Source organism: Gallus gallus, chromosome 12 (assembly GCF_016699485.2).
Source record: "Gallus gallus isolate bGalGal1 chromosome 12, bGalGal1.mat.broiler.GRCg7b, whole genome shotgun sequence".
Classification (NCBI taxonomy): domain Eukaryota; kingdom Metazoa; phylum Chordata; class Aves; order Galliformes; family Phasianidae; genus Gallus; species Gallus gallus.
In genome coordinates, this window is record NC_052543.1 from 894,144 (window position 1) to 920,448 (window position 26,305).

A 26,305-nucleotide genomic window follows, 5' to 3' on the forward strand; every position below is an offset into this window, starting at 1 on the left:
ACCCAGTGACAGAAATGGTGAATGAATGCTGCATTACACTTCACCTTTTGCAGAACACACAGTTCAAAAACACTGTCATTTGTAATTGGATACCAAGTGCAAATCTTAGAAATCTGTTACTGTTTGCAGGACATGTCTGTAGGATCGGGTGGTGTGGCTGCTTATTTTCATTCAGTATCTGACATCTCTTTGTCCATATCACACTGAGCTGATAATGTCAGCTTTCGTTACTTCATTCACATAGATCTTCAACAGCAGAACCGCACTACTGCAAAACATTCTGAAATGACAAACAACAAGCAAGCATGTTCTCATCTTGAACACGTGATTATTTTGAGGTAAGGTATTTATGACATTTATATATACGAACAGGTAATGCTCTCACTGTGTGGTTTTCTGGGTGAGAGAAGGCATCTAAAATACACAGAAGAGCACTGATCGTATTCTTTCACAAAATACTCTTCTCGAGGATGTTCCATCAATTGAACAGCAGGAAACATCATTGCTGTCAACTCAAACATGCAAACTTTCTTCTCCCTCTGACCCCCTGCGGAATGGAGCCTTGAGCCTTGCAGCACCACTTGACAAGCAACAGATTCTGGCTGTCAGGGAAACATCACAGAATCATAGACTAGCCTGGGTTGAAAAGCACCACAATGACCATCCAGTTCCAACCCCCTGCTATGTGCAGGGTCGCCAACCACCAGGCCAGGCTGCCCAGAGCCACATCCAGCCTGGCCTTGAATGCCTGCAGGGATGGGGCATCCACAGCCTCCTTGGGCAACCTGTTCAGTGCGTCACCACCCTCTGGGGGAAAAATTTCCTTCTAATATCCAACCTAAACCTAACATCCAAGGGCAAGTTCTGGATACCAACACCAAAGTGAGGGATTCTTACAGTTTTAGTTTCATTTCTTCAGATTTCTGCTGTTTGCTGAGAAAATAACTCTCAAAGCATTTGCACCGCTCACCTGGTAACTGTGCTCTGATCCAGGTGTGTTTAGACAAGTTTCACCAGCCCCCTGATTTACACTGGAATTATTCCCAAATGTTTCTTTTAAATAAAATTGACCTGAGCAACAGACACAGAAATTCTTCTCAAATATCACCGAAACATCTGATTACAGCTATTGATTTAACCCAAATGGAATCTATAATAAAAGGAAAGGAGCCTTCTACCTTCAGAAGAGGCACATCTGAAAGCTCTCTTAATAACTTAAGGAAATCATTATGCCTGTCTCTCCTCCACAGAGGACAGTGGTTTAGCATGCACAGCGTCTGCCCTTGTAGCTCTTGAGATGAGTCCAACTTTGGTCCCATCAGTATTTTTGGGATTGTGATGCTCAGAAGCATCTGGCTTTCATTTTTCACTGTTGTAACCCTGATAATTTACAATGTTATGCCTGTTATTTATAGTCCATTATTTAACATCAAATTAATTTTCTGTGTAAATTATGTCCTTCCAAAGCAGTGTTGAGGTTAAGCCCTTGCAGCTGTTATTTTAGCTTTGCTTTTCATGTTTTCTAAACACAAAGGCGCCTATTCAGGCTTGGACCACCAGTGCCCAGAAAAGCATTATGTCGAACTTGTTTCTGAAAAGGTACCAAGCAGTGATCTCTGCAACAGCAAAGTCTTTTTCACTGCTTTGTCTTTTAAGAAAAATCTTCTTCCATATCTATTCCAAAAGGAGACCGATCCCCAACCCCTACCGTCCAGGCGGCATATTGCCCCATCACATCCCTATGAAATGGAACCACTCTGGGCATTGACAGACAGCCATCAGCAGCAGCCACACAGCTGGGGGCTGCGGGGCACCCATTGGTCCCACTGCTGGTCACGGGGACCAGCACGGCAGCACTACAGGCACAGCACCAAGATTTGTCCCCAAGGGCCTTCTGCTGCTGTTCTTGGGCTGAAGTGCTGAAGTCTGTGTTAGTGATAAGAAATAACACACAGAGCCCATGGCCAGGAGCTCTCTGGATTGGTACTCATATTAACTGTGACCAAACAGTTGCTTTTTATTATTGAAAGGTGAATAACCCTACTGGGATAACTCAGCTATTATGTGTTTTCGAAGGTGGAAATGCTCACCTATCTGCAACACTGGAGTCTATCTGTGCTTTGTATAGATTAAAAGTAGCAGATATATGATCTCTATGCAGTAGTTCTCTATACTAGCTGCTGTCATTCCTTGCTCTATGAACAGCACTGGTGGATATTTAATAACACCTCAACAAGATTCATACAATTAAAACATATTTCATAGAAATTCCATGAAGAATACTTTGTATCATGTTTTTGTGTATGCACACATTTAATGATACAACAGTACAGTAGAAGGACAGGCACCTTACGTTCCTCATACAGTAATGTGATACTCTGCCAGTACACTATCTTTTCAATTCTACTTAATTGTTTAATTGTCACGTTACTGGACTTAAAAGAGCATCTTTCAGGACCTAAGTGCCCTTCTGTCCCTCAAAAAGATTTCAGCACTTCACTTCCCATTGGAAAGTGCAACCCCAGGACACCAACGCAATGTATTTTGGATATAGGCGTCTGGACTCAAAGTTTGAAAAAAAGGAGTTATGAAATCATTCTATTTAAAATTTCCAATGCAAAAAAGTCAGGTTTCCTTCTTCATTCTAAAATGCAAGCAACTTTCCTAAATATATATATATGCAAATGCTTGATGGGCCTCTAAACTGTGGTTCTTAAAGGATTACAATTATTGCCTGCTTTTGTGGATTTGTGGATATTCTTCAAGCTTCCAACTTTTGTAGCAGATTCAGAAAAGGGAAACTTTGAATCTCAAATATTTTCTTGATAATTTAATAACTGAATGGCCAACCGTAGAGAATGTATATTGTACACAACAAACCGCCTGAAGTCTGCTATCTCCCCATAAAAGGCAGCATGGAGATAATATTTTCATGGTTACCAAGCTAAACACAGACCGAGCTTTAATTTCTACTGGCAGAAAATCAAGCAAATTGCTAATTATCATTAATATTGGAGTGTCCACCTCTTGGTAACAACCCTAGAGAGAAGCAGAGATTGAGAGCAAGCACAAATGGTGGCAGAATTAACCAGAGCAAATAGTGCAATGTCTAAAACTTCCTTGGAAGAAGGCAGCAAAGCTTTTTTGTTAACAGAGGTTCAAACCTTTGCAAATGAGTGCACTTCCCAGCTTCCTGCATGCCTTTTCTGGCCAGGCGGGCAGTGCTGGATGACAGCAATTTGGGTACTTGGTCTGAATGCTCGTCCCACCCAGCTGGATGTCTGCTTTTGTGGCTTCCTATCTGTATTTCTCTTTTAAATTTGACTGATCCTGAGATTTAATCACTCCCTTTCTTTTTCTCTGGACTGGGGCTCAAAACCCACTTCTCATCTCATAATTTCTGTGGGATGCTGCCCGAAACAGGCAGCAGCCATAGTGCCCCATTGGCTTTTCTGGTGTTTTTCTCAGTCCTGACCTGGAGTTGCAAGGCTGTGTCGACACACTCACGTATCCAATGTGCAAGTCCTGCATTGCTTAGGGCTGTTGTGTCCAGGAAGCTGTAACTGACAGCAAGCCCAATCCCGAGGCAGAAGAGGGCATACATCCCAATGAGTGCTTTCTATACATGTCCTTCAAGTTTTTCCACATTACTCTCACCCATGATTGAAACAAAAACATAACCAATATTTCTATTTTTTAAAGGACAAAAAGGCAGTGGTGGATGCCATGAAAAATGCTCCCTGAAGTTTCCTAACTCCAGCTCAGAAGCAACAGAAGGAGCTGTGTGCAGCAGCACTGCCCGTTGTGGGGCTCCCCATGGCCCTGCCCTGCAGGCAACACCCTACCAGCTTTACTTAGAGCAAAACCAATTGGGTGTGACACAGCACACAACAAATGAAGAGCAAACAAATGGCAAGGAGGGTGAATATGCTCCACTCCAGCTGCCCCTCGGCTTTGCTGGCAGGCAGCAGTGACATCGGTGCCTGCAGGGAGCCAGCGGGCACTGTGCACTGTGCAGGGTAACCCACAGAAGAAATGGGTGCATTTCATCTGCGCAGCTGATGAAAGCTGTCTGCAGGAAGCAATCCTTCAGAGAGATGGGGATTTAGGGGCTCAGCCGACTGCTTTAATTGCAGTATATTATATTGCAGTGGCAAGGCTGGAGTATTCTTCTGGGAGACTTCTCCACACATATGTCATGGGAAATACAAACAAGTCCAGAGCCATTAGAAGTGCTTAAATAAGCAAACTGTCATCTGGTAACCCACATTGAAGAAATGTCTCCCAGGCTCACGAGAAGCCAGAGAAACGAGCTCTGGGCACAGGTGCCCTTCACCAGTGTGAGCTCCTGGGATGAGAAAACCTACATTAATCCCTGCAGCAAAACGCTGATGAGAGATAAAGCCTTTCAGATCTGCCTGAAAACAAATAGCAAAAACTCCATGTGATGCAGCAACCGAAATGCTTTGTGCCATTTTTGATGCTTTATTTCTGTAGTATAGCTCATAGCAATGTGTATGGAAAGAGCCATGAGAGTGTGACTTGTTAGCATCTCATTTTATAAAGGGACCTTGACACTGGAAAAAAAATCAGTACATTGTTGTAAAGTTGCTGAGTGTTTCCTTTTTAGCTCCTGGCTGACTGGAGACTGGCAGACGTGATGCCCATCTTCAAAAAGGGCTGGAAAGATGATCCTGGTAGCTACAGACCTAACAGTCTCACCTCGGTGCCCAGGAAGGTTATAGAATGGATAATCTCGGGGGCCATCATGGACCAGTTAAAGGTAAACAGGGGATCAGGCCCAGTCAGCATGGGTTTACGAATGGTAGATCCAGTTTGACAAACCCTAGATTTCATTCTATGACAAGGTGACCTGCTTAGTGGATGAGGGTAAGGCTGTCGATGTGGTCTACCTGGACTTCAGTAGGGCCTCTGACACTGTACCCCACAGCATTCTCGTGGAGAAGCTGGCTGCCCACGGTTTGGACGGGCGTATGCTCCGCTGGGTGAAACACTGGCTGGATGGCCAGGCCCACAGAGTTGTGCTCCATGGAGTTAAATCCAGTTGGCAGCCAGACACGAGCGGTGTCCCCCAGGGCTCGGTACTGGGGCCGCTTCTATTCGACATCTTTATTAACGGTCTTGATGAGGGGATTGAGCGCACCCTCAGTAAGTTTGCAGAGGGCACCAAGGTGGGAGGGAGTGTTGATCTGCCTGACGGGAGAAAGGCGCTACAGAGGGACCTGGATAGAGTGGATCAAACCAGGCCAGTGGTATCCTCGCTTGGGTCAGGAGTGATGTGGGGAGCAGGACGAGGGAAGTCATCCTGCCCCTGTACTCAGCACTGGTGAGGCCTCATCTCGAGTTCTGTGTTCAGTTTTGGGCACCTCAGCACAGAAAGGACACTGAGGTGCTGGAGCAGGTCCAGAGAAGGGCAACAAGGCTGAGGAAGGGCTTGGAGAATATGCCCTATGAGGAGAGGCTGAGGGAACTGGGGCTGTTTAGTGTGGGGAAGAGGAGGCTGAGGGGAGACCTTATTGCTCTCTTCAAATAGCTGCAAGGTGCTTACAGTGAGAGCGGGGCTGGTCTCTTCTCACTGCTGACAGGTGACAGGATGAGGGGAAACAGCCTCGAGTTGCACCAGGGTAAGTTTAGGTTGGATATCAGGAAACACTTCTTTACAGAAAGGGTTGTTAAGCATTGGGATGGGCTGCCCAGTTAGGTGGTTGAGTCACCATCCCTGGATGTGTTTGAAAACTGTTTGGATGTGGTGCTCAGGGACATGATTGAGAGGAGGGCTGTTAGTTGGGGTAGTACGGTTAGGTTGTGGTTGGACTTGATGATCTTTAAGGTCTTTTCCAACCTGAGAAATTCCACAATTCTACGATTGTATGAATTGTAATTTTCCTGCAGAAAAATTGTTCTCTTGAAAATCTTTCAGCCATCTTCATTATAAGCAAAAACTCCTGACTTATGTAGTTCATAGAAGTGATGTAACTGTTTCTCCCTAGATCTATATCAGAAGCTCATCTCGAATCAGTCCTCTCCCACGGTCAGCCTTCCCATCACCCATAAGTACTATAAATGCCACATGAACTGAGTTGCTTTGCGAGAGCTGACAGCAGCTCGATGGCACTGCATGACTGACACAGTGATGTTTCCTTTCTGCTCTGTGCACTGCTGGGCTGTGTCTGTGGTCACAGGGATCTGGGGGTGCCAGCGGCTCCTCCAGCAGTGGCAGTTTGCATGAACCCTATGGCACACACCATGTTCCTTGCAGCAGCTGCTGGCCCAGAGCTTTTCTGCTCTGCCGCAGATTTGCAGCATAGTAAGATTTAAGCAATGTTTAAGTTCCTTAAAAGTACGGTTGAAGGTATATTGGGAAAGAAAGAAATGGAAACAGCTTTGAAACTCAGTCTTTGCTCCTAAGCAGCCCTTACCTGGGTGGCATTACTGGAAAAGCTCTATGAAAGAGTTGGCTTTAGCTGTGTTAGCTCAATATGTATTCTGAGATTAACCTCAAGTAATCCTGTTCACAGCAGGATGGCGACACGCTCCCATCCTCACCTGCATTTGTCTCCTGACAAGAGGGCCACGCTTTGCAGGACAGATAGGTCTCTCCCATATTATAACCTACATTGGTCCTACAGGACCCTGGAAGCTCCCCAAAGACCCCTTGCTGCAAATCCAAGGTTTTGCCCTAGATTGCTGAGCCCTGGCCCCACTGCAGCTGCTGGCACCAGACCTACTGATTGCAGTGGCCCTTTCAACACACAGCCATGGAAATGGCTGGCAGACCAGCAACCCGGTGAACAGGGCAATGCTGGGGAGGGCAGCACAGGGAAGCAGGGCACCTGGCTGCTCCTTTATTCCTTCCCATCTGAAAAAGGATGGATGGGCCCAACCAAGAAATACCAGAGACACCACATCCAGAAGAGAAGGCAAGCACCGTAACTGAGCATGCTCCTGAGACCAGGGATGAAGACTGACAGCCTTCCTCCCTCGACCCCCAGGCGACCTCCAAGAAGCCATCACAGAATTAAAAAAAACAACACACAAACCTTCAAATTACAATTTCTGATTCATTAAACCCATGATGCTTCTTCCATCTCGTGACATCTATACTGCCAGCTCTGGGGGGGGATGGGAGGGTGAGGGTTCGTTATTGTCATCATCTCCTCCAACTTATGCATCTGTATACCATAGAATCTCAGAATGGTTTGGGTTGGAAGGGACCTTTAAGATCATGTAGTTCCAACCCCCTGCTGTAGGCAGGGACACCTCCCTCTAGCCCAGGTTGCTCACAGCCCCATCCAGCCTGGCCTGGAGTGCTTCCATGGAGGGGGCACCCACAACCTCGTGGGGCAACCTGTTCCCGTCTCACCGTCTCACCATCCTCACAGTAAAGAATTTCTTCCTATTACCTTGTCTAAATCTACCTTCTTTCAGTTTAAATCCATTTCCCCTCATCCTGTAGCTACATGCCCACATAAAAATTCCCTCCCCAGCTTTCCTGCATTTTGGTCACATTACACACATTAAGGTCCTTTTCAACCCAGGCCATTCTATGATTCTATGATTCTATATGATTCTATGATCTGGTCCCACTCCCCTGCACTGAGCAGGGACACCACAGCTCCAGCAGTGCTCAGAGCCCCTCCAACCTGACCTTGGCTGTCTGCAGGGACGGAGCACCACCACCTCTCAGGACAGCCTACGCCACTGCCTCACCGCCCTTATTGTAAAAGACTTTTTCCTTATATCCAACCTAAATCTCCCTTCTTTAATTTGAAACCATTTCTTCTTGTCCTGTCACCACAGACCCAGATAAAGAGTCTGTCCCTTTCTTTCCTAAAGCTCCCCTTCGGATACTGAAAGGACATTCTCCTCTGCATTTTGGAAAGACCAGATTTTCAAAGAAAACTCAATTCATCTTAATCAGTTAATGAGTGACTTGTACATGGGGACGTTGCCTAGACTTTGGAGACAGACAGAAGCTTAATGTTTACCTGCTAAACATACGTAAAACTTGGACTTGGTTAACATTACTTTGTTTGAACGGATCTTTGCTGTTCAACATTAGAGCTGTAATGTTTCATAATGCATAAACTAAGAAATGCTTATGTTTTCTGTTGAAACTGAAATTCCACCGGGGAATGTGAAATCCCAAAGGCAGCTGAACAGGTCTGTGCAACGAGCCACCTTCTTGGCTGCAGGGATCTCTGCCATGACCCGCTGTAACAACCTGGGGAAACAAAAAGGTAAGAAGTAAAAGCAATAACTGACATAATCTCAAGCACTTTGAGGCATTTGGAGATTGCTGAGACGTGCGACATCCGTGTGAGATTGTATAGCTGGTGACTTTTTCAACTCTTGTACCTACCTGCCCAACCGGCCTATGAGACATACTGAGAGGTCCTCTTGAAACACCCTTTTTGCTGTCTCTCTAGCAGCTACAAGCTTCACTTGTCCAACAGCCGTACTAATTGTTTGATCTTTAGGCTAAGCAGTGATAAAATGAGATCAGACCTTGCCTGGGCTTCCTACAGAAGTGCTAACTCTGTGAAACACATCTCATTGTACAAGAAAGCCAAAAACTATTCAAAAATCGATGTGGCAACTGCTGTACATGGGAGAACATCTGGTCCTCCCCAGCCCTAACACAGCTCTGATGCATCCAGCCAGGAGTCCTACACAGTTACCTTGAACCTGTGCCTCCAGCAGGGCCGTTTGCACAAAAGCTCAGCTCTGGGAGAGCTCTGTGCCACAACTTATCTTTAAGTTGGGTGGGATGACTGTTTTCATCTCCTACATTATAACAAAGGCTTCATCCAAGAGGGCCATGAAACAGTTCTCAAGAAGTTTTTGTTGGTCCAGGATTGATCTGTAGCCCTGGAACAATGAATTTTGTTACATGTCCACATTTTCATACGTGAATAATTATGGACAGCATTATATTAACGTAATTCCTAAGATAAATGGTCACTCATTGGCATTTAGGTAGTTACCTGTCCAGAGTGTACTTGCATGATTATTTCAAGAATATTTCCCCATGTGAATAGTTGCTGTATCTTCCTCTTTCCCAAAGCATTTCAGACATTTTGTGGGGAAATAATCGTGTTTTGTAAGCATCATGGTAAACAGACAACGGGCAGAAACCACTTCCAAAGGTTGTCTCTTCTGCTCCACCACTGAGAGCACCCTCAACAAGTTTGCTGATGACACCAAGGTGAGTGGTGCAGCTGACATGATAGAAAGAAGGGATGCCACCCAGAGGGGCCTTGGACAGGCTTGGGAAGTGAGCACATGAGAACCTAACGAGGTTCAATGAAGGCAAAGTGCAAGGTGTTGCACTTGGGTTGGAGCAATCTCAGATTCTGTACAGAATGGAAGAAGAACTCCTTGAGAGCATCACTGCAGAGAAGGACTTGGGGGTCCTGGAGGATGAAAAGCATGAGCCAGCAGCGAGTGCTTGCAGCCCAGAAGGTCAACTGCAGGAGGGTGGCCAGCAGGGCAAGGGAGGTGATTACTCCCCTCAACTCTGTCCATGTGAGGCCCCACGTGGAGTATTGTATCCAGGCCTGAGACCTCCAACTTCAGAAGGACATGGAGCTGTTGGAGCAGGTCCATGAAGATAGGAGGACTGGAGCACCTCTCCTGTGAAGAAAAGCTGAGGGAGCTGGGGGTGTTCAGCATGGAGAAGGCTCCAGGAAGACCACATTACAGCCCTCCAGTAGTTGAGGGGAGCTAATATACAGGAGGGAGAGTGACTTTCTACACAGTCTGATAATGATAGGAAAAAGGGGAACTGAAAGAGGGGAGACTTAGGTCAGATATTAGGAGGGAATTCTTTATTCAGATGGTGGTGATGCCCTGGCACAGCTGCCCAGATCTGTGGGCACCCATCCCTGGAGGGGCCATGGGCAGCCTGAGCTGTGGGGAGCAGCCAGCCCACAGCAAGCATTGGAACGCTGCAGGCTTTAAGGTCCCTTCAACCTAAGCCAGTCTGTGATTCTATGATTATATGTAGGTCGCTCCAAAAGTAGTACATCCAATTTATTTATGTGGAAACCACAGCAGATATGAAAAGCACAGAAACACTATTAGATAGAGCAAATTCTCAGCTACAAACCCCTTCCCCCCCCCCCCCCCCCCCCCCCCCCCCCCCCCCCCCCCCCCCCCTTTTGTTTTTTTTTCAGCATAGTCACCATCATTAGCTAGGCATTTTGCCAGTGATGAACAAGAGCCTGCATGCCATGTTTGCAAAATTCTACATGGCTGTCTGGGATGTGGCTTGTCTTCCCCATTGCTGTAACCACTGCTGAAATGCACCATCCACCTCACTGTGCTCAAATCCACTGTTTGGTCTCTATAAACATTCAGCAAATGTCAACAAAAGTCAGTGGGTGTCATTTTTTCTGCATGGAGGGATTCAGTTCCTCACCTTTGCTCCATATGCACTTCCACATCAGAAGCCATTCTGTCAGACTGCCTCTCTGCTGCCATCTGTCACACAGCAAGAACATGTAATGGAATACCAGTGGGAAGGCTGCCCCTCTACTGCCATTCCACCAACATCTGTCTCTAATGTTGTAGATCAACATCGTAAAACAGGAGGCATTACTTTCAGAGCAGACGTCTCAGCTGCATGGTAGGCAATGCCGTTTGTTATCCAAAATGGACACAAATAACCTGCAGAAATGCATGCATCTGTGAGTGCTTCACTGATATTTCAGAGAAAAAATACTGTGAAGAAAACTCACAGAGGCTAAAATAGCACTGTCAGTGCATTCATTCGTTGCACTCAGCAATCAGATCGTAGCTGCGATGCCAAAATGCCCACAGGATCAGTGTATGCCGGAGTTAAAATCAGACACCACAGTGTGCCAGACTGTGTCCAACAATCGTTTATTTACCAAACCATTGTAGCAAACACCATTCGACACGTAGAAAGAACGCCTGTGATAAAAACTAAAATGGAAGTTGTACCCTTTGATATTAACCCACTCCCTTTTTAATGACTTAAGGTAGAAGTTGGGTATCTGTGGCTATGGTGAGCTTAGTGCAAGGGGTAGAAATCTGGAATAATGTTACAACCATCATCCTGGTGAGGTATGTGCAGCTCAGCTCTCAGCCAAAGACGCTTTTGGGCGGCTCATCTTTTGACTTCTCAAAGACCGTTTCGCTGCCCGTCCGAGCCCGGCTGAATATGGAAGGTGCTGCAGAGCCCATTTGTTCTTGAAAAAGAAAACCAGGAGAGGAGGCAATCAGTGAAGGATTTCACCAAGCTCTGGCAGTAATACTAATGCTGCTAAAGTAGAGAAACTTTTGAGAAATGACTTCATCGGCCCATCAACTTCCCAAACCCAGCGCTCCCATTCCAAGCACGGGGCAGCTTCCAGCATCTGAAGGTGGTCATCACCATCAGTGACCCCAAATCCCCACAGGTGCTTTATAAACTACTCTGAGGTTCAAGAAATCATCCTGAATAAGGGTTTTAATTCATCATTTTTCTTTGTCATCTCCCACTGGTGGTAGAAAAGCAAAACAAACAAACAAACAAACAAACAAGAACTATATATATATATATATACCCTCAAGTCTATGAGCAAGGATCCAGATTTTAAGTTTGGGCAACCACTCTTTGACTGTGGGACCAGACTTGGTTGGAACTCCAGCCCAGAAGGCAGTCAGGGCTCTCCCTTCCATTTTGTCCAGACAGGGAGAATGACCACTTGAAGCAGAGCCCAGGTGGCACCTACTGATGCCATCAAGGCCTGTCTGTGCAGCCAGGCCAGGGGGTTGCTGGCTGCTAGCTTGGAGCTGCACTCATTCACTGACAATAGCAATTAAGTTTATGCTTTACACCGGGAGGGTTTTTTTATTATTTCCATTAAAGAGAAGAGACTTACCACACTGCTTCATGACTTGGTAGGTTTTGGACTTAATTTCCTGGTTTTTGGAAAGGTTTCCTCTAGCTCCTTTGAGATCTTCCTCCTTCACTGGAGGACGCTTCTTTTTCACTGGGTCTGGCTAATAAAGAAAAGTATCACCCATGCATCAGCATTTCATGTTTAGGACCCATAGGGAACAGAGCTGCCTGGATGCAATGGCTGCCACATGCAGAGCTGATATTCCAGTATTCCACCTATAATTCTGCATTCCACCTCTAAGACCGTACACTCAGCTGCTCCATGTTTTACTCAGCTCCATATCGCAGCAGGATTTCAGTACCCCCCCCAGATTCTGTTGTTGCCATTACTGCTCTGGTTCTGAACTTGTCTTCTGATTGCTCACCCTATGGAGATGTCTGCCTGGTCCTTCTGCAAGTGAAGACCAAGACAGATTGGTAATCAAAGTATTTGTCCAATGCTCACAGACTATCATGCCAGAAGGAAATCAGGGTAACACGGGAGAGTATCAGCCTGTCCTCACATTCAGTGCTTACAATGCACACTTAAATCCCAACACGACACCCATTGGCCCTATTAACGTCCCGCGGTGCATCCACCGTGTTTGAGGACTGGGCAGACCACGCAGTGGGGTGTGGGGAGGTCACATTCACTGCCCCCACAGCAAATGTCATCACTTCATCAGCGTGCCATCAAACAGATGAAGGACGCACGCACTCCCACAGGAACATGTTTGCTCATCAGTGAGGAACTTCTCTGACCACCCGTCCATGTGCAGGACCTCTGATTTGGATTTTGGCAGTGGTGGAGCCTGGTGGTACATTTGGTGCCACTGCCTGTAAAGCTAAAAAGGGTTGTGGAGGGAGAACAGCACAGGGCCGCCGGGGGGGCTGTCTGTGCTGGGGCTGTGGCACAGCTCCCGCTGGCTGTCAGCTCCCGGAGCACTCGGAGCGGCTCAATGCCAGCCCCACAGTGTGCTGTGGGAAAGAAAACAGCCATGAGATCTCTGGGGAATACACTGTGAGTATCCAAAGAAAGACCGATCTGAGAGCAAACCTTTCCAAATTCACAGAGGGTTTGGGCTGGTGAGCTGTGAGCCAAACATCTCCACGGCTGTCTGCAATGGGAACTGGTTGGGGTCGTCCATGGGAAGCGAGCACAAAGCTGTGCCGATTCCCATACAGAAAGGCGAAGAAATACTGCGTTTTGTTAACAGCAGTACGAAACCTGCTGAGGTGCTTTGCCTGCTGTTGGCAAGGGCTGGAAACTGTGAGGCTGCTTCCCAGCACAATGGGGGTTCTCCCGGGACAGGGAGAGGAGCGCTGGAGGTGTGCCGAGTCAGCGAGAGTGAGCTGAACTCCACCCAGTTTTAAAGTAAAACCTCTCGTGCGGTGATCAGGGCTGCGTTTTCCACCAGAGCAGTTGCTGTGGATTAGCTGTCCTGCAGCTAAAACAGGATGGTGCCGCGCGGTGGGGTGGCCGTGAGCCACAGCGCTGAGCCCCGGTCCTGTTGGTGCGGAGCTGCGCCCATCGTTGCCAGCAGCAGTGCGGCTGTGAGCGCTGTGCTGAGAGCTCACGAGGCGTGGGGCACTGCTTTCATAACTCTTTTTCTTTGGAGTAAAGCCAGCAGGGAGAACCGAGCTACTCTGTGTGGCTGAAGGACTGTGCCCCACTGCCCCACTGCCCTTCCCATGTTCTCTGCCCCCTCGTTTCTTGCATGCTCATGTGTCAGGCTTTGCTCTACACCGCAGCACACCTTCGTGCAGACACATCCTTCCAAACTACTGTCAAAACTTCAGATATTTGCCTGAGGAAACGTGATGGAAAAGCAGAGATCTATCAGGACAACGTCCCAGACCAGAGCAGGGGAAATGCTTTTCCCTTCCTACAGAAATACAAGCACTTACAGTACAACAGAATATATTAAGAGCCAACTAATTAAGCATATAGAAGGCAGCTGCTTTCCTTTGCCTTACAGGAACCACCCCATAACACTTAGTTATCAAATCTTACGAGCAGAGCCTTTTTCATCGCTTCACCGTAACCGAACAATCAGCACAGAGCACAGCGTTCACTGCATAACGAGAACTCCTCGCCGGTAAAGCTGTGCTGTGTGAGCTCCGACCCACTGCCAGCGAACCGCAGAGCCGCGCAGCCGTGCCCCATACCTGCGACATGACTGCAGCGCTCCCGCAGCTCCGATCCCAGCCAAGGTGGTTTCCCGGCTGTGTTTAAATGCAGCCCGCGTGCCGTGCAAAGCCCGTTGTTCTCCCGGACTTATATAGAGCATCCAGTGTGAGGTCACGGGTGGGGTCACCTTCCCAAAGCAGCGCCCGGGATGATTCAGGCCGCACGGGGTTATTCCTGGCGGTGACTGCAGGACGCACTGCATGCAGCGCCGCCGTGATGGGAGCGGACAGCTGCGGTGGGAGGGGGGCTGCCCTGCAGGGGGCCCACTGGGATCTGACTGTAATGAACTTTAAAAGGCAAAACTTGGTTACAGACACAGACTTTGGATTCTCTAGACGGGAAGGGAGGACGTCTGTTCCTTTCCTGCGCAGGGAAATACGCTCTCTGCAAAGTTAATATAAACCTAACATCAAAAGCATAACACCGTGCCCTGAATCTCCCTTGCACGGGAAGCAGTGGCCCCCACTCCATACGAACAAACGGTTGTGACTTTTTGGGGTGAAAAAACAAAAGCAAGCACCAGGGCTGGAGCCAGCTTTGTCCAGGCAGGCCGGGCGCTCCCCCCAGCAGTGCCCACCAGGAATGGTGCAGCAGTACAAACCTCCCCAGCCCTCCCCATGTCTCTGTGCACCCACTGACGGCCACTGCAGCTCTGCCCGGGGCCACGAATGCGCCTTCCTCTGTGCGACTGCGGAGCCATGGCTGGAGTGGTAAGCAGCACTATGGCTGTCTCACACCTAACCATTCCTTATGCTGCGTTTGTGTTTGGAACCCACATCTTAGTAAGCTGGAAGAAAAGTTTATGTGGAATAGTGTTATGTTTGGGAAAATGACAGTGGGAGGGAAAACCATTCGCTCCAGGAAAAGTACTGCTTTTCCTCCTGGAGAAAGCTGAGGGTCCCACTGGGGTAGGCAGCACACCCCAATGCCCCCCAGCGTGTCCCAGCACAGCCCAGGCAAAGCCTTTCTCTTTGATTCAGTGGTAGATTTTCTAAACCAAAGCTGAAGCAAAATCACAACCATTTCTTCCTATGGAGTGGGGGCCAATTTTTCCTCATGAGAAAGCTCAGCCTAAATCAACCTGTGCTGCCTTTTCCGAGCAGGAACCTCACACACCTGGTTGAGGTCCTGAGGACTTCTGAATACCAAGAAAGCGCCAAAGTAAAGTCAGTGTATTGCAGCTTACCCTCCTTCCTCTGTAACCGAGGTGTGCAAAACTCCTTTCCTAAGAGGTGGTGATGAGAGGGCAATGACCACAGTGAGTGTAGTGAACGTGCACACCTGGCCCTCCAGAAGCCACAGCTCTCGCAGCAGACTTGACTTCTCCCCCAGGAACCTGTGCACACCCCTCGGTGGGCTGCCAGGCAGAAGATGGCTCCTTGAGCTCCCTGCGAGGATGCAGTAACGATGGGGACAGGGCTGCCTGGGTGCAGTAAGCGATAAGCAATGAAAGTAATGCACAAACACAAGAGAGGAGTAACAGAGGACTGACACTGTGCAGGCCCAGCCCAACAAACTGAACCAAGCTGCTTCCACCAAGAGAGAAGTGGTGAAAGCAGCAGCAGCTCATTAGTACCAGGATTTCTGCTGTTTTGGCACAAAAGTGTGATGGAAGTTTTCTGGTTCATGTCACAGCCTCACAGTGCAGCAGCTCTCCTTCTCAGTAGCACTCCCTACTCCTCCAGCGCTCTTGGAAATGGAGGACAGATGCTCCAACTGGGGAACAAGGCACCTGAGGAGTAAGACAGCATCATTATGCCTCCACAATAGGGGTGGTGGTTGTGAAGCAAGTGTGGGCTTCACTCATTTTAGTTGGTATAGAGAAGTGCACATGCTTGCTGCAGGACCGTCCAGTAACCGCAGACAACCCTGCACTGCACAGACTGCACACAGGGATGCTGCCTTGTCCAGGCAGAAGAGAACCAGCACTGCTTCCCCCTCCCCATCTCACTCAGCTTTGTACAGCAGCGATGGAAGGGAGCAGGATGATGTTGCTCCTGTTTGGCCTGAGGTGTGTGACAGGAGGCTGCTGGGCTCTGGAAGCAGATGTCCCCTGCAGCCCTTGGCTCACAAGGAGAGAGCAGGGAATTGTGCTGGACTGCAAGGCTTCTCAGCGAACATCACTGCCCCTGCAGGGACAGGATGCTGGAGGGAAACCCAGACATTTCTAAGTTTACATCGTTTTGTGCCCAATGACCAACAGGTGTGACTTTGTTCAAAGAGCAGGAGGTGGGCTGTGACAGTGAGCTGGGTGGAAACACACATTAACCAAGCCCTGCATGCCAGGGGTCTTTGGGTCTGCGTTCTGCACGCACAGGGCTTAACTTTCCATCTGTGAATACAGAGGGTTATGAACACTGAAACAGGCTCACTTAAAAGAATGAGCACAGAACGAGTGTACAAATCTGTAATAAGTCAACTTTATTGTAAACCGTTATACAATGCAATTACATCAGATACCCTTGGAAGTTTAAGGTAACACTACTGATTAACAATGTGGTCCAGACAGAGGGCAGCAGAATACAGCTGTTTGTTTTGCTCACGCAGGCTCTGCTCTGACTTTACTTACAAACAAACCCAACATTCAGTTCAGGACAAATACCCACGCAAAGACAGAAACACCTACAAAAGAGTCCCTTTTTTAAAGATACTGCAGTTTTACTTTGTAAAACTATAGTAGTCATTTTCAGTAATTGAACTGGAAACTTTAAATACATAAAAAGTTTGCACCCCTATGCTGTAAGACCTACTCTGACTCGATGTGGCTGAATTTGTTCTCTTCCATTACCGGTTTCTCCTGCAAAAGCACAGCGAAGTGGCAAACATGGGTTGGTGAAGCACAGTGGCAGAGATGCCGTGTGATGCTCGGCTCCCTGCAGAGCCCCTCCTCGCTCCCCTGGATCCGCAGCCGGCACCTGCGGGCGGGGATCACTTTGCATTGCTCCGATTTGCAACTCAATTTCTGAGTTTTCCCTGAAGAAAAGCTATAGTACATCTTAGTGAGCAACATTAATACACAGCGTTCACCTACTGAAAGTAAGACAAGGGGACCGGAATGTATTAAAGCCATGTATTAGACAACACCAAAGTTATAAATTCATGTGGATGTGCCGCAGGTCAGACTCCGGGAACAGTTAATACATCTTGGCTGACCTAAACATAGTAAATCTTACCTCCACCAACACTATTTTCTCGGTAAGTTACAACCCCTTTCTCTTACTTTGGCATAGAGTACGCAGCTTACTTTCATTAAACAATCACATGTTTTCAAGCACAGCCTGAATTAAACTTCGCTATGAGCTGACAAGAACTGCATTTACCAGGCGTGAACTCAGAGTGCCAATCCGAGGACAAACACAAATGCTGCCATCATGTGATATTATTATGATTGGATCAACTCTCGATGAAACACTTACTGCAGCCTGTGCCTGCAGTCCATGCCAACGAGCAGCACGACGCAGCGGAGCACTGGGCAAATCCTCCCCCCACACAGGAGCTCTCCAGACAGGAACACGCCAACTTGTACCTACCACGACAACTCTGATTTTCATCTCCCAAAGAGGAAAACTGCCAACTGTACATTTTTTGTTTCTTTTTCACGTGATAATGTAAAACGAATAGCAGAAAACCAGGTTTGGGTATCTGGCTAAGGTTGTGAACCAGAACTTTGTCTTAGCAGAGAAAGTTAGAACTGTTTTTTTCCCTCTGATGCTACAGTCCTCCTTCCATTACTGCGGTACTCAAAACACTTGACTTCTGTCTCTTTGGCTCATAGTGCTTTACTATATCATCTTGCTAGGCATATCAAAATCTCAAACCAAGCGACATTTAAGCACTTAAGACATGAAAAATTAGGCATTTGTAGGCCCTCACTAAAACCACCTTCAAGAAACTGCTCCGTAGTGCTTTTTATTCTTTTGTACTTGGTCAGTGAGTTTGAGGTCTGCTCAAAACAAATATTTTACACGATTAAGGCCATAATTTCATACTGACATTTCACAGACTAAACATGAGACTAGAAATAGATATCATTTCAATAATTTAAGTAATTAGAGGAGGGAAAAGGAAGATAAAATGAAAGCTTGTACAGCTAAATTTGTGTGCGCCGCTCAGTTGATGAGGATAGAAATGACTGTGCAGTGGTGTGCAGCACGTGTGACATACCTGTATTTCACCAGCTGAAACTGAACAAAGCCTACGCTGAAAATATAAACACATTTACGACAAGAGCCAGCCCCAGCTCTCACATCCCTTTAGAGCAGCGAGCTGTATGAGACTGTCCTGCTGATGAAAACGAATTCCTTGAAGTACTGTGCTTCTGGAGATATGAGCCTGCCCAACCAACAGTAATCAGAAGATGCAAGTTAATGAAATCAACAAACAACAAATCAAAAAACGAAAACAGAGGCAACACTGATGGGGGACATTTCCCCATTTCCCTATCCTCCACTTCAGAAAAACTCAATTGAGCTTCCATTGTCGTTAGCTTCTAGATTTAGTCTAAAAGAAACACTAGTATTTAAACTTATTGCAGTTATTACATTTCAGTGCACAGTAAGAGAGGTCAGTGGCTCAACTAAACTTGCAAACACCAGGTTTGGTACAATGTCCCTTTGAGTCAGCTGGGCACGCCGAGGTGTTACCTGAAGTCTCAGAGCGCTGCGTTCACCTCGGCAGCCGAGCAGGAAAAAGGAAAGCTGGAAGGGTGAGAAGGAAGGGAGCGCACAGTTCGGTATTTACTAAGGCCCAGGAACCACATTTAAGCGGTCTGGATAATAAATCACTTTAAGACCTAGTAAATTCATAAAAAATGTAAAAAATCTTAAAAAGTTCAGAGCAGTTTTCTGATGAAACTGTTTGGTTTAAGGCTTGGAACACTTCTGATGTCCAGACACTAAAACAGATTTGCAATTAGTCTCTGTTGTCACTTCTCTGACACACCGCCTTGTCCTGCACAAGGCTCAGCTCAGCAAGGAAAGCTGTCAGAAACAATCATTTAGAACACAGGCAAAGCAAAAGGATGTCACTGAACATGTCTGCAGGGTTTTAGAGCAGCACGCTGTCAATTGCTAGAAGACATATGCTGAGAACTGCAGAAGTTCTGCAGTGACTGTACTACACCTCTCTTCTTTGATATATGAAAGGATAACCAGGTTGACAGGAAATTAAACAGATGAAAGCCATTTTTTAAGCACACGACATAAAGATTGCTTTTTCAAGAAGAATAAGCACGGGTCAGAATTATTCACAACATTGTAACACAAGTCCTCCAATCAGATCAAGGCCCTGCACGGCCCTGTGCAAGGAAAAGCCTCAGGAAGGTTCCATCCCTCTTGCACTACACAAGAGGTACACACAACAGACTTTCAGAAATGGAAATAAATTCATTCATAGATATTCATTTCACAAAGAAGTAACTTATCACGACAGATTTCTGTTATACACTAAAGTGCACATTTGTCAAATATGCAAACAACACCCCTTATGAAACAAAGGTATTCTCAAATCACGTGGTCAAAATCACACTGAGGACTGCATTTTTAGTGATATTTGGTGATTTCAGCAGTGACAGAGAGCTTTTCCCTTTGCAACCCCTTTGTCTGAAACCAGGACACAAGGATAAAATGATTTTCACTACAAATCTTTTGATCTTTTCTGCACAAAAAAAGGGAACACCACCCTTTTCTCTGACAAAGAGAATCTTTAAATACAACTGTATGAAAATATAACTTAAATATAAAATAGTCAAATAGATTTGAGGAATCTTGGAAAAAATCTTTGTTCCACCTATTAGTTCCATAGGTACCTGGTAGCAAGTAAACATTTGTACTTAAAAAAATAACATTAAGTTACAGCTTGTAGCCATAAACTATTCTGCTCTAGGAATTATGCTGCAAAAGCCAGTTTTAGTAATAAAACACGCTCTAACTTACACGATTTGGATGCCTTTTAGAGAACATCTTACACTGCATCATTCAGTAACCATAAAGGAAAGGTTACTGTATCTGTTTTCTGTATCTTCTCTGAAATGTCAGATACAATCACCTCAGTGACTCCTCCTTAACAATGCTGCTTTCACATAGGATGAAAAGACATTCTTGCATAATCGGTCAGTGTGTCTGTAGTGCAACTGAACTGCAAGTCTTCCAACTGATTGCATTATGTTGACAGACCTTGCTTTTGAGTCAGTCTGTATGAAAGTGAGAAGCAACCGCAACATTAAAACCCACTGACTGAGAAGTTCTTGCTGTGAAACCTGCTAACACAGGCCAGGGAATGCGTCATACTGGCAGACCAAAACGATGCTTCTTCTTCTTAATGGGCTTTAGGTTGGTCAGTCTACGCAGGTCCTCTTCCACGTCCGATTCCTCCATCTCATCGTCTGCCGAGATGAGGATCTACAGACAAATTACAGTTTCTGAGTAACATACAAAGTCACAGTCTTTCCTCATCCTGCTCTATCCACTTGCAAAGCACCTTCCTACAGAACACAATTTGAATTTACAGTCAGTTGTACCCAACAACACCATGCATCCTACCTGGAACCTCAAGCAAGTCGCAAAGAAGGACACACATCTACTAATCTCTACTATAGTCACAGACTCTGCACCTGAACAAGTGATCCCAGCACCTCCAGAAACAGTGGGGGCACCTTGCTCTTAAAGTGAGAGAGAATATATTAGCTCTCTACTTACATTTGCAATATGACAGTAATTTTATTAAAAAAAAAAAAAAGCAAAACCACAAAAAACATATGGGCAACACTGCCTATAATCTCCAGCATCCTCTCACTTTAAGCTACTAACCCGTCTTCAAATTAGAATTGCCTACTAGCTTTTGTACTGCGTAGCATTTGTAGCAGCGTTTGTAGTGTTACATCTGTGACATTTATATATATGTTGTGTCTTCCTGCCCTCTGTAAGGAAAACAACCAGCTAATGAGTGGTGCAACAATACCATCTTCTTCTCTGCTTTTCAACTGCAAACACAAGGAACCACGCAAAGAACATCAAAACCAAATTCACGTTACAGTGAAATCAATGGTGTGAGGGAGGAATTGCAGTGATACTGCGTTAATTGCAGTAATGAACTCTACATACTTCTGACTCTGACTCTTCATGTGATGCTGCTCTCCTGTAGCGGACTTTACTTCCATTTCTTGAATCCTGCCCTGCTTCTTTTTCTTCAAGTTTAGCTTTTGTCTTCCCTTTCTTCATAAGAAAATTATCTACAACCCAGAAGATAAATGCCTGGTAAAGAGAAGGGGAAAAGTGACAGTTCAGTTCCCTTCAGGTTAGCATACGCTCATTTGGTCAACATGTAGACAGAATCAGGAAAACCTAACAATAATTCTGAATTGGCCAAAAAGTTTTATACAAACACTCAGCTCTGTGGCTTATTATACACTGCACAAATCCTCTAGAACACATCTACTTTATTCCTTGGAAGCACAGGAGAGAACAAGAAAAACAACTGTTGTTCAGAGTGATCATTAACTCCTCATGCAGAAACCTGAATGGCTTTAGGCAGACATTTTAGTGCAACAGAGCTTCCAATTTCAAAGAAAATCCATGCTTGAGAAAAATAAGGAGAGAAAAAGCTGCCAGCAGTTATTAAATGCAAAGACACCATCTCTGGCTTTAATCTTGACTCCAAGACTGCTGGAAGGGTGTACTTTGGTAAGGATGATGGCACTTCTCCTCCGCTCCTCTGTTGACCAGTCATTAACAGCTGTGGTCAGACACAGGATACTTTACAGCACAGCTACCCTTAGCCTAACTGCTTTCTAAAGCAGATTTCACTGTCATTTTACAATCCCCATGTAAGTATTCCATTATTACATTCAATCTACTCAAGTCATCAGCCCAAAGAAGACAACAAAGCACTTCTATACCTCTCCTGAGACTGGTTACTTAGCTAAGTATGGATTTCAGCTATGTGCAAATCTACATATCCAGGCATTTTCTCCTTTCTTTAACACTCTTCCTTTTAAAAAAATTAAGATAATTAACACATGAAGGTACAAGGTGCTTTAAGGATTAACGTTAATTAAGGATTAATGATATTTTAACTAACAGATGGGAGAAAAATACAAGTAAACATCTCATTGAAGCATGCAAGTTATACTGACATTAACAAAGAAGGGAACTATCAACATGACGATAGCCAGCTCCAACTGGGGGTTCTCTATAGGATTCAATAAAGCTACCTGTGAAAAGAAAAGGATTAAATTCAGATCATGGCAGCATGGGCACACACCTGGGTTACCACTGATACCACCTGGGTTACCAGTGCAACCACTGATGTACTAGCTAACACTATATAAACAGTTCATGTGAACAAGAAAAAGGATAGCTTTGTAGAAAAGGAGAGTATTTAGGACAGCTTATAAATCACCACAGATAAGTGAGTGGGGCTGGCAAGAAACTTATCGCTGTCATTTTTGTTTACAGAAGTCTGAGGAGATGCTTTCAAATAATCTTGACCATTTTTGAGCTGCATGTTCCCAACGAACATGTTTTTAAGTCTTATCTTAAGGAAATTTGAACAGATCAGAGCTAAACAGAACACACGGTAAGGTAACTCAGTTCCCAAATTAGCCCACACCACATAAGAGTGACTAACCGGTTTTAGTGTGCTATAGCAGCACACGCATCACTCTCAATGCTAAGTTACACTGATGCTATTAAAATGAATCCAGTCATCAGCAGCTAGCTTCCCTGAACCACTGCAAATTACCAACAGCCTACAGTTTACTTTTATGAAGAAGGTGATGCAAAGGAAATTTAAAATACTGTAGAAAGGAAAATGAAGTAGCTACAAATATGAGTTAAGCAATAAGAAAAGGAGACATCACTATCTATCTTCAAGAGTGTTCAGACTAGTAGATAGAATAAAATTTTATATATTGCACAGTATATAAAAGAAAAACAAACAAGCTATGATAGGGTATTCCTGGCAATTAATGTCAGAAAGCCTAATCAAAGGAACAGGAACATACCAATCCTACAGGATTAAATGGTACTGAGTGTAGTCAGTTATGATGCTTGAGGGTAAGTCAAACCAATAAATGCTGGAACATCGGATATCTATTGCTTTATGTCTTGCACTGAAATTTATTTGTCTGTAAGATGCAGTAAAAATACAAACCTCCTTCCACTGAGGTATCAGAAGCACTATAATGATGATGGTTTTCTCAAATGTCATAATCATTATGTACAGAGCACACTGACCCATCCAAGCACTGCACTGCAGTGGGTCACCTGCAAGAGAGAAGAAAAGTTCAATATATGCGTATGGTCGGTTTTTACCTCACAGCAAACACTTTAGAAAAGCAGTTTGAGAAGAACAAAGGTTAAACCCTTTTGGAGTGCCCTCCCCTGTTTCCTTAGTGCTGTTCCTATCACCCATGCCCCACTCCATCCCAATTTAGCACATACCTTAATGTGCTAATTAAGCACATTAATCCTACCTTAAACATATCTTTCCTCTCTACAAAGCTGGGTTTTGTAACTGCCCAATGGTAATTACAGCAACAGGTGCAAACACCACTATCAAAAATTTAAATGAATAAAACGTTAATCAGGATCACACTTCCATTTCAAACTGAAAGGGTTTGAATATCTGCAGCACCCTAATGGGATGTGGCAGAGTGAAAACCTGAGTGCCCTGTTATCTGCCTGAACAAAAATGATCTTACACAAACATCTGAACAGGAAAACTACTATTAGATTTTATGGGTGCAAGGAGAAGGAAAGAGAAAAGAGAGGAATGGCAGTGTTTCACTGCAAGCCAAAAGGAAGCTTTGCTGGAGGGGTTGATGGCTCCTTACACTTCCCAACAGCCTTCTGCACCGTCTTCAACTGCAGCTTAGAACTTGTCAGCCTGGGGATGAATAATGTGCAATGGAAATTCAGATGCCTTTGTGTATTTGTAATGCATAATGGACAGTTGCTACTTCCTTTTCTGGAACATTTCTGAAAAGCTTTCAATGTTAATACTTGGTGATGATCTTGAGACTTAACTGTTTGCTGCTTATAAAAAAAATATCGAACCAAGGGACATTTTCTAAGTAAGTTTTACTGTAAGAGGTAATGGATCAACACTCAGTAGTCCAAGACAAAAACAGTTAAATGCTCAAGTTCTACAATTATGCACTGCAATTAAGACTTCTTTTGTAAAGGGAAAAGAACAGTGATAAAATTTGAAGGCAGAAACATCACAAAGTCAGAAGTAAGTAACTGTCATTCTCCTGGGGATGGGAAGATTGAGCTAAATTTGACAATGAAATTGTGTATTTTTGTTTGCATTCTCTAGTTTTCTTCACTAAGTAACAGACACAGAAAAATTAGATTTCTGGAGATCCTTTCAAACTGCATTTTTTTAATATAATTCAACTGAAATTAAATTTCAATTCAAGTGAAAAAGAAGTTGGTAGCAACATGATATCCAGGAAGGGTTCCCAATAATATTTGGGACATTTGTACATTCAAAGATTCGGTACATAAACTCAAATTTCTGAGGAAATTGGCTGATTTAGTTGCCAAGCCACCCTTGATGATATGTGAAAAGTCATGGTGGGCAGGTTAAGTCCCTGGTGACTGAAAAAAAGGCAACATCACACCCATTTTTAAGAAGGGTAGAAAGGATGACCCTGGAAACTGGTGACCTGTCAGCCTCACCTCTGTGCCAGGCAAGATGATGGGGCAGATCCTCCTGGAAGCTATGCTGAGGCACATAGAAGAGAGGGAGGTAATATGGGAGAACCAGCATGGCTTCAGCGCGGGCAGGTCCTGCTTGACCAACCTGGTCAGTAGTGGGACCACTGCACTTCAATATCTTCATCAGTGACACTGACAGTGGGATCGAGTACATCCTGAGCAAGTTTGCAGATGACACCAATCTGTGTTGTGCAGTTAGCACACCTGAAGGACAGGATGCCAACCAGAAAGACCCAGACAGGCTCAAGCGGTGGGCCCAGGTTGAACATCATGGGGTTCAAAGAAATTCAAGTACAAGGTCTTGCACCTGGGTCATGACAACCTCCACTACCAGTACAAGATGGAGGATGTAAAGATGGATGCCAAAAAAGACTCAAGGGTACTGGTGGATGGCAGCTTGACACGAGCCAGCAATGTGTCCCAGCAGCCCAGCCAACTACACCCTGACAGTGTCTTCTGTTAAGTACCACTGTTCCTGTTCAGTGCAGGAGAGTTGGACTAGATGACCTTTAAAGGTCCTTTCCAATTCAAAAGATTTTCTGCTTCTATGAAATTAGAAATTTAAAGCTAACATTGAAGCCATAAAGCCCTAATTTCATTTCCAAAGTCTCTGACAGCCTCTCAAATTCTGATTTTATACCTGCTGAGTAAAACTTGCATATTTAGAACACACTTGCTAATCAGCAGAAATCCTGTTACCAAAAAAAAAAAAAAAAAAAAAGAGCACATTAAGATTGAAAGGCTGAAACTGAAAAAATTGGAAGCCTCAGCTGTATCAGCATTTTCTGAAAATGCTGGGCAATAATTAGTCTGCATAAGTGCATACTATGTTCATCTGCCACTTTGTAGAAGTCTTGCTTATAGACAGCTCTTAAACAAAATGCCCATGACTCCTCTATCCTGCAACTTGTTTCTGTTCAAATCTTGAGGCACTTTCTTATAAAAATGCCAACTTGAAGAACCTCCCCAAAACAACATTTAAAAGCTTTATAGTAAGCATCTGTCTACCCTGTAGGTAGGCTATGGGTAAATGTGTTAAGTTGCTCAACAAGTCACAAGCAAAGGGCTAGGGGGAAAAGATACATCAGAAACAACTTCTGAACTTCTCCATCTGAGAAGCAAAGAGATCACAGACATCTATTTGCCAACAGAACTCGTTGTCAGCCAGGGGAATTTGGTCACCTGTTTTCTACTCCCAGCAGCTAAATCAACCTAATGCAAGAAGGGAGGGGGAATGCAGGAAACATTCTTTTTGGTATAGATCACAGCTGCTTTTCTCCTCTTTGCATACTCAAATATATTAATTGATTCTAAGCTTATATTAAAATCCATCCGCTGACGTAATGAATCTGAAAATACAAAGCTGGAAATACGAAAACAAATCTAATAGATGTAAAAATTCTGCCAACAAAGCCCTTGAGGGAGCACCACGGTAGTAGGTTCATAAATTAGCATGCTGTACAAACAGCAACCATGTTGGCA

The 26,305-nt window shown here is 45.1% G+C and overlaps 3 protein-coding genes across 4 annotated transcripts in view; all 3 read right to left on the reverse strand.

Moving 5' to 3' along the window:
- Positions 1-10,892: 10,892 nt before the first annotated feature.
- Positions 10,893-14,165, reverse strand: MUSTN1 (musculoskeletal, embryonic nuclear protein 1). Its single transcript, NM_213580.3, has 3 exons — positions 14,081-14,165; positions 11,913-12,033; positions 10,893-11,237 (listed from the first exon to the last, which is right to left on the reverse strand). The coding sequence occupies exons 1-3, from the start codon at positions 14,087-14,089 to the stop codon at positions 11,131-11,133; spliced, it is 237 nt and encodes a 78-aa protein (NP_998745.1). The 5' UTR covers positions 14,090-14,165; the 3' UTR covers positions 10,893-11,130.
- Positions 14,166-16,506: 2,341 nt separating this feature from the next.
- The window catches only part of LOC121106612 (store-operated calcium entry regulator STIMATE-like), a 30,080-nt gene continuing 20,281 nt past the window's right edge, over positions 16,507-26,305 (reverse strand). Inside the window, exons 5-8 of one of the 2 annotated variants that reach the window (XM_040646431.2) lie at positions 23,253-23,365; positions 22,234-22,311; positions 21,203-21,352; positions 16,507-20,500 (exon numbers count right to left, since the gene is read on the reverse strand). In XM_040646431.2, coding sequence (XP_040502365.1) covers positions 20,384-20,500; positions 21,203-21,352; positions 22,234-22,311; positions 23,253-23,365 — 458 coding nt within the window. In that variant the 3' untranslated portion in view covers positions 16,507-20,383. The remainder of the gene's footprint in view (positions 20,501-21,202; positions 21,353-22,233; positions 22,312-23,252; positions 23,366-26,305) is intronic. The other variant, XM_040646432.2, reaches the window with a different exon arrangement.
- Positions 16,508-18,397, reverse strand: LOC693265 (CMD-4). Its single transcript, NM_001044688.1, is given in 1 exon segment — positions 16,508-18,397. A coding segment is annotated over 1 exon segment (324 nt). The 5' UTR covers positions 17,173-18,397; the 3' UTR covers positions 16,508-16,848.